Source organism: Morone saxatilis, unplaced genomic scaffold (assembly GCF_004916995.1).
Source record: "Morone saxatilis isolate NCDOM2014 unplaced genomic scaffold, NCSU_SB_2.0 Contig19, whole genome shotgun sequence".
NCBI lineage: Eukaryota > Metazoa > Chordata > Actinopteri > Moronidae > Morone > Morone saxatilis.
Window position 1 is genome coordinate 13,390,893 of NW_023339751.1, and position 8,115 is coordinate 13,399,007.

Genomic DNA, 8,115 nt, shown 5'->3' on the forward strand with positions numbered 1-8,115 from the left:
TTGTATATTTTTTTTATTTTTAGGCCAGGTGTGTTGCCTTTATCCCATGGTATGTATTGCATGTACCCTGTATGCTGAAGCAATGTAGAGAAGGGGGAGTTATGGGCTATGACTGCCATCTGCAGACAATTCTGTGTGACTGCTATAATAAATAAGGTTCAACCAAAAATGTTAAATAAGCTCACACGAACAAAAGGTCTTTTTTTCAGTTACAAATATAATGTCTTCACAAAGCTAATTTTAACCTTTGCAACCATGCTTATTGAGGTTGTGTGGCAGCCTATGGGTGGTAGACAGCAGCTCCCTCTGCGTACCGAGCGTGGCCGTCTCACAGCAGCCAATCACGTTGTAGATAAACACACAATATTGCGTCATTGTTATTGTCCTCGTTGGGGCTCCAGCTGCTTACACAGATTTCGCCACCATTTCGCTCACATTTAGGCCTCTAACACAGCGTAAACGAGTGGACCCGCAAGAGTATACCGGTACAATGTCGCTGCAAAAGGACAATTCATCGGACGAAAGTTTGCAAGGTAAAGTATAGACGACAAAAAAAAAAAAAAAAAAAGCTAGTAGCTCATGGGTGTTGATGCTAGCGCTGGCCTATAGTTTAGAAAACGCGGGCTAACTCATGTTAAATCAGCTAGCCAGCCTGAGCTGAACAGCTGGGGGTATTAAGCTTACTACCTAGATTAAAGCTGAACGTTACTACGATATTTTACCGACACGGAGAGGCCAATAAGAGGACAGCCCGTCGGCCTCGTTAGTTAATGAGGCTTATTTTGCAGTGTTGCGAAATCAAAATGCCTTCAAGCCAAGAACAGTCCGTATCTGTTTATTGTTATGCTGCACCACTAGCCTGCTGTCAACGACTGTGTATTTGATTTAAGGTTCCTGGGTTGAGCTGCATTTCAGTGGCACTGGCTCTCAAAGTGCCAGCCATCACGGCAGCCAGGAACAAATCACCACGTCCGTCCAGGAGGGAGACGTGGAGAAAATGCTGCTAGAGGCACAGCATGAGTCGGGCAGGAACAGCTCCAGAGGAAGCTCTCAGTGCAACAGGTTTGTGGGAGGAAAAGGGGGAAGCATGTTTGTTTTGTTTTTTTGGTCTTATGCGTTGTGTAATACAGATATTCAAGAAGTGATATCTCAGATGTCTTACGTGACCTAAAGTTGTGTTGTTGTCTTCTTCACAACAGCCCACGCAGAGCACAGACCCCCCTGCTTGTGTGGAGAGGCTCAGAGGGAAACAGCTCACAGGTATGCTTGTTGGAACCACTGACCTGTGTCAGTCTGTTTAATGTCTGATTAAATACCGTACGTGTAGTTTTATTAAATAGTTCATTTAATGGTGTAATGTTGTTTTTAAATATCAACCAACACAATTGGTGTTTTTTAGTCAGATGAAGACTTCCAAGAAAGGAGACGGGAGGTAGAGAACCTGATGAAGAAAAATGCCGACTGGATCTGGGACTGGTCTAGTCGACCTGAGAACAATCCACCAAAGTATGTAGCCACCAATAATTTAGTATTTATTTATTTTGAATTTTTTTTTATCTAAGTGGTGTTCTCAGTAAACATAAATATTCCCAGATTTGATTCAAAATTGTTCTTACACGCACAAGCTGAAACATATTTTATGCCACGATTTGTAATTGTAATTCACAGAAAATATGTGTGAGCAGATGTGTCGGTATGACATTAAGACCGGCACTCATTGATTTTAATGAATTCAAAACTGTGAAAAATTAATGTGCTCCTCTGTAGGGAGTTCCTGCTGAAGTACCCTAAGCGCTCGACCTCCCTCAGCATTAGGAACACCAGCGTCATGAAGAAGGGAGGCGTTCTGTCTGCTGACTTTCTGAAGCTTTTCCTGCCCTCATTAATCATTTCTCACATACTTGCTGTTGGCCTAGGGTAAGCAACATTGGGAGGGATCCATAAAGAACCATTTAAGCCCAGATTTTTGACCACATACAATTAATGTATATTCACGTAAATGATGTAAAAACAATTGCTGATATGGTATTTTTCAAATAGTCAAACATAATAATACAGACATGTTTTCCCACCGTTCAGAAACATCACTGATGCAAACAGACCTTTAATTGCTCTAACATAACATGAATAATTTAGTGGTTGTCTAGTGTTAGTCTGGGCATTAAATTACCTGGCAATGTATAATGCTCCCTATTTATTGGATAGGTAATGTAAACTATTAGTGTGCTCGGGCTTTGTTCCAAATCCTAACAGTAGACTTGTTACTCAGTTTGGTCTGGTTTGTCAAACATATTTTGGCTTAGAAGAAGCAGACAATATGGAGGAGGAATTTGTCTCTAGAGCACTACTCCAACACAGTGTCTTAGCTCAACTTGTCACATATTATGGCACAGATATCTTGTTTGAGTAACAAATCTATGGTGATGAAGTTGAGGCAAAATTATTTTTGGAGAATTTAAAAATTTACCCAGATTCTTGTTTGTTTCTGTCCTTTTTTCAGGATATATATTGGGAAGCGTCTAACCTCCCACAACACCTACTAAAAAGGATGGAGATGTTGCGACTCCTTGTCACCTTGATGTGACCGCCTGGGCATGCCTTAAAATGGGACCTTCTGAATATCAAGGGAGATGTGGCCACGTGACAGTCCAATTTGATTGAGTGCACCCTGTCACTCAGACCAGCGTGGAGAGTTGAGGATCTGTCAATGCTGTTTCATGGCGTATACTCCTGAACACAACAGTGGCCAATCCTCTGCTCCTTGCTGTAGTCCCTGTCCTGGCCTGGAGATGACTGTTTTGCTGCTTCCTGCTCCTTAAATCTGCATGTTAGGGAACTGGTATATAATCTACATCATTGCCTTTTTCTTTTTGCTGTGAGAAGTCACTTTTTGACTCAAAATGATATGTCCAAATGATTTTTTAAAATCAGTTGTGGATAAAGGAAATTGTTTTGACTTGTAATTTCTTTTTTTTGTCCAAGGGATCATTAGCCTAGTGTTTAAGTGATTGCATCAATTATTCATTGCTCTATTTGTGCAATTGTATATTGTGATTCTAAGCAAATTGCATACGAAGCACTGATATGGTCCATTTTTGTTCATTCTACACTAAATAAAAAATTGAAAAAACCTGTATGGTCCTCATTGATTTACAAACCACTTAATATATAGAAAATGGAGCAGACTGTTTACCAAAGGAAAGGACCACATGCAGATGAACACAATTAAAATTTTATTGAACTTTGGTCAAAATAATAAACAAGTGAATACATTGCCACCATGTTAGGAATCAATGGACAAAGACAATGCATTATTATGTGTTTGTTTTAATGTCATCAGTATATGTTTTGTGTAGTCAACCTTCGTTTCTGCATTCACAACTACGGCGATAAGATCCACATTTGCAATACGCGGTTCAAATTTGGGTGACATCCCTAATAAATGAATAAGGGCACATGTATGAGGCCTGTCTGAATTTTCCTACTTATTACACAATTCGGAGGCACTCTTATCACAAACTGTATGATGTGCAATTTTCCTCCTTTGTATTTTCATAGACAGCCACATATAGCAGCAGTATATGAGGACATAACTATAAAATAGGATTTACAAATAATGCACATGAGGTTTGTAAAACGTTTGGGGACATAACTTGTAGCTGTCACTGATAGAAGTAGGTATTAAGGCTGCAGATTCCCTTTGTCCTGGGCCCCATCTTGTGCCATGTAGTTTCCAGCCTGCATCCTAAAACATGGTCAAAAACCAGAAATGAATCTCTTGACACAAACACATTATTGGTTGTCTCCAACAGTGGTTCTGAAACTGGTAGCCCCAAATAGTATTTCCATAACAGGTTTGCTTGAGATCTGCTCAAAGACAGTGGTGTGACTGGACATTTTTCCACCTCTCTACAACATAAAAACATGCAAAGCAATAAACATGTTTTAATACATACTTCTAAATTTAAAAACACATCTGTAGTTTTAGTTTCTTTTATTATGTGGATGACAAGGTGTACTTGAGTAGATACAGTCAGTGAAATTATGTCACCGTATTGACTGGGGTAAAGTAAGAGGAGGGAAGGGGAGAAAAGAAACAGGTCCACTTTCCAAATTCATGGCCTCTTCCACCAGAAGTTTGGCCAGAATACATGGCCAATGGGGGAATGTTACAGTTAGGCTTATTGGCCATTAATCCGTGCTTCAGAGGGCCCAAAATCTTTGAGATGATGTTACAACTTTGACAAGACGTCATTTTAAGGGCTTCCAAGAGTTCTGTCATTAAATCATGAAATGAAGGCTTAAAATGTCAACACAAACACCAACGTTCAAGAGTTTGACCTCTAGGGAGTGCCATTCCATCAATTAGACCCGAATTGGGCTTTCTGGGTCAGGGGGGCATGTTGATTGCCCTGGTGCCAAAGGCAAAAACAACCTAAGCTCAGACTCAAAATAAAACAGGCCTATGGATCAACCTCCTGTGGCAAAAAAAGTAGACACGTGCTTTCGAATTCTTCACCAGGAGGACAACGAGGCTGTTTCTTCTTATACAGATAGACAAGTAGTAGGCTTAACTACACAGGTACGGTAAAAGCCCTATCCTCTGGAGCCCCAAATCTTCTAGTTGATTTTGTCCTGGAAAATGTACAAGTTGTTGGTGGCTGCCACAGCTATCACGTTATCTTTGGGGTGCCAGGCAGTGTGGAGGATCTTCTTGTTGAAGTCCAGGCTGTCCACGCTGATCTCATCCTTCTTCCTCTTGCCACCAGTGGACACTTTGCGTGGTTTGAGCGTAGCCCGTGGTTTGCTGCTCTCCCGGGACGCCTCCAGTGTGATGTCCCGCCTGGTGTTGCGGTCGAACATTCGGAAGAAGTTGTTGTAGGAGCCGGTCATGATGGCACTGATGGAGAGAGAAAATTAAAAAACTGTCCATTCAGAGAACATAAACCAATAAAATATACCCGTAAATGAAACTAACCACAGGCCGGTAGCAGGTGAAATGATAGCCAATGCAAGAACAAGGACACTCACCTGTCACTGCCATTCCAGCAGCACTCGAACTTGTCGAAGATGCAGTCATTTTCATACAAGGAGCAGAGTTTACTGCGAAGGTATTCATGGACCTGAAACAAAACATACGACTTAGCCTAAATATTAAATGAGCCAAATGCCTACATCTGCATAGACATCATTTAAGTGTAAAAGGGCTCTACACAATTCTTGACCTGCGTGAGGCTTGTGAGGCTTTTTTTTGTTTTTGTTAGTTACAAGGACCTTGCATGCCATCCCAAAGTCATATTTTGTATTTCTGTATGATTTTTTCATTACCAGCTTCAAGAAAATATTTTCGCAAAAAAAAGATTCAAAATTAGGGTTAAAAACAGTTATATTCTAAAAACAAAGATAAACTTTTTGTAAGATAAACAGTTTATGTAAGATATGTTTTATGTAAGGCCTGATTGAACCTGTCACGTGAATCCGAGAGATCATTTAAAAAAACAGCGTAGTGCTTATTTTGTTCTCACAACTCAGTTATATATACTTAAGAAGTCACTAGAGAAGTGTGTTTATGCACCTGATACGTCTCCACTGGCCTGTTCTCCATGTTGAGGTCCCAAACTTTGACGGAGAGGTAGTCACGTGTCATCATATAGCGTCCGCTGTGACTGAACTTCACGTCCGAGATGGAGGAGATGATCTCAGAGAAAAAGGACCGGCTGCTTGGATCCTCAGGCTCCTCAAAGACTGAGAAAAAAAAAATAAAAAAATCATCACAATACTTATTTCTAAAATCATTCCCATGGAATGGACTTCTGACTGACCGACAATCAATTTCTAGTCATATTCAAAATGCAGAAAAGCAGGAAATTGAAATATTAGATAAACTGTTATTAAATCCATAAATAACTTAATTGCTGCATCAATTTTTTTCTACATTTTCCCCAGATAGACTAATTGACTAAACATTGCAGCAGTACAATGGAGGTACTTACACTTTGAGTGCCTATCGCAGAGTGCTGCTGCTCTCATGTCACACAGGCGGATGGTTCCTTTGCTACTGCTGTACACAAATACATTGCATTGGTGTGGATGGCACTCAGCAGCTGTGATTACTTCTGTCAGTTCCTCCATGTTGGCGGGCTTGATGTCTACAATATCTGGGAACACACTGTTAAGGAACTAGCAGACTAATGTTTCATTATGACACAATGCAGGCCATATCAGACGATAAGCCACATATCGAATGCGTTTTCTGATGCAGAAAAAGGATACTAAAACTTCTGTCTGTGATTTCCAAGTGCCATAGATTTATTCTTAGGTCATCTGCGGAGAGGTACGTTTCATGATCACTATTTACAGAAATGGAATTAATGTGATAGGTGTGCGCATTTGCAAAGATCCTCCGTGGGCTTGCTTCTACCATGAGATCCATTGGCATCAGTACTGGTACCTGAAACATACAACATGCACCTTCAGAGAAGATTTTAAAGACATCAAAAATGAGACAGGTGTGACATATCACTAAACGTACCCGTAACGAGGTGATTCTAAAAGGGTCTCTGAGTCGTCCATCTTCATCTTTCAGGTTGTAACCTTCTGCTCGTTTATCTCTTTCACTTATTTTCCACAATTTGATAGTTTTATCTGACGAAAACAGATAAGAAAGTGGTCAAATTTAGAGGTGAAGAACAATTTTTTGATAGGGATCGAGATACGTTGCACAGATCAAATCAATCAAATCACCGAATAATCAAAATGTGTACGAAGTAAACTCTTACCATTTGTCGAAAGTAGAAAGTGAGCAGCATTCTGTTGGGGTAGCCATCTTATTTTATTAATCTTTTCCTCGATTTCTAAACTTTTCAAATAGTCAAATTCTGGCTCGTGACTCTGAAAAGTGCTATAGACGTTGTACTCCCCGCGCAGGTGTGGACGATTCTTGGACTGTGAACAAACACGGCAAACATAAGTCACAAGGTACGTACACATGATCATTGCAGCCAGGTCAGCATATAAAGTCTGACATTATATACTGTGAATGGAGATACTCGTCTCTTATTCCATGTGCACCTTACCTCCTGTTCATGTTGAAATATCACTACTCTGCCTCCTTTATCTCCAGTTGCAAGCAATTCTCCAGAATAGTTGAACTCAACTGTTGAGATTATGTCAGCTGAAAACAGAAATCAGACATAAAAAGCTCAGCCTCCACAATGACGGTCTGTTTACAGCTGATACCATGCTACTGTGTAAGACTCCGGTTCAGGCACACTCACAGCCAAACACGCACAACACGCACAACACGCACACCCACTCATGTATGAATGAATGAAAACAAGCATGATGTCACTCCACAATTTATGGACGCGGCACATTGACGTCACGGACACGGTCGCTCCCCTTTAATAGCTTAGCCACCACCTAGCACACGGCTAGCTAGCAGAAACACAGTCATTTCCAAGAGGAAAGGGCGTCCGCACAAAGCATCCGCAGACACACTCACACCGATCGCGACAGCCATCTTATACCAGAACCTGTTCGACCACCTAGCTGTCGAGCAGGCGGTCGTGAAGCCCCCACAGCAGCATCACCATCATCCGACCATTTAGCTAGCTACCCAGCGCTTTAGCCTAGCCGCCGAGCTAACGTTAGCCACATACCTTCCGCAACATCTTCATCTATGGCTCCTTTCACTTGAGAGAAACACCACTGGAAATCATTTCCTCCTGCAACTCCTGTAAAAAAAAAAACAAGAGACAGGACCACGGCGTTAGTTCGTATCCCGTTCGCGTTTCGCCCGGCGATAGAAAATGACCCGACAGTGACACAGTTTGACAACTAGCCGACGTTAGCTCGCCAGCGCTAACGTCGGCGAGCTAACTTGCAGATTGGGGCCATCACACACAGTGAGGAGGGTCCTTCTCCTCCCTGCCAAAGCAGCTCACCTGCCATTGCTTCATGTAGCAGCTCTTGCTGTACACGGCTTCCAATACCTAATCAACCAATGCGGCTTGCTCGGGGGAACAGATAGCATCCACAATCAGTGAGAACACTCGGGTCCAGATCTGTCAAGACCACGGAAATTATCCGTGATTTTTTTTTTTTTTTTTCTTC

The 8,115-nt window shown here is 41.5% G+C and overlaps 2 protein-coding genes across 2 annotated transcripts; one reads left to right on the top strand and one right to left on the bottom strand.

The window, feature by feature from the left end:
• Positions 1-371: 371 nt before the first annotated feature.
• bnip4 (BCL2 interacting protein 4) lies at positions 372-3,130 on the top strand. Its single transcript, XM_035663443.1, has 6 exons — positions 372-533; positions 891-1,062; positions 1,200-1,260; positions 1,400-1,506; positions 1,768-1,917; positions 2,501-3,130. The coding sequence occupies exons 1-6, from the start codon at positions 491-493 to the stop codon at positions 2,541-2,543; spliced, it is 576 nt and encodes a 191-aa protein (XP_035519336.1). The 5' UTR covers positions 372-490; the 3' UTR covers positions 2,544-3,130.
• An 83-nt stretch (positions 3,131-3,213) lies between these two features.
• On the bottom strand, positions 3,214-8,115 carry ppp2r2d (protein phosphatase 2, regulatory subunit B, delta). Its single transcript, XM_035663442.1, has 10 exons — positions 7,947-8,115; positions 7,662-7,736; positions 7,077-7,174; positions 6,780-6,945; positions 6,533-6,645; positions 6,274-6,451; positions 5,994-6,158; positions 5,576-5,745; positions 5,032-5,123; positions 3,214-4,900 (listed from the first exon to the last, which is right to left on the bottom strand). The coding sequence occupies exons 1-10, from the start codon at positions 7,951-7,953 to the stop codon at positions 4,621-4,623; spliced, it is 1,344 nt and encodes a 447-aa protein (XP_035519335.1). The 5' UTR covers positions 7,954-8,115; the 3' UTR covers positions 3,214-4,620.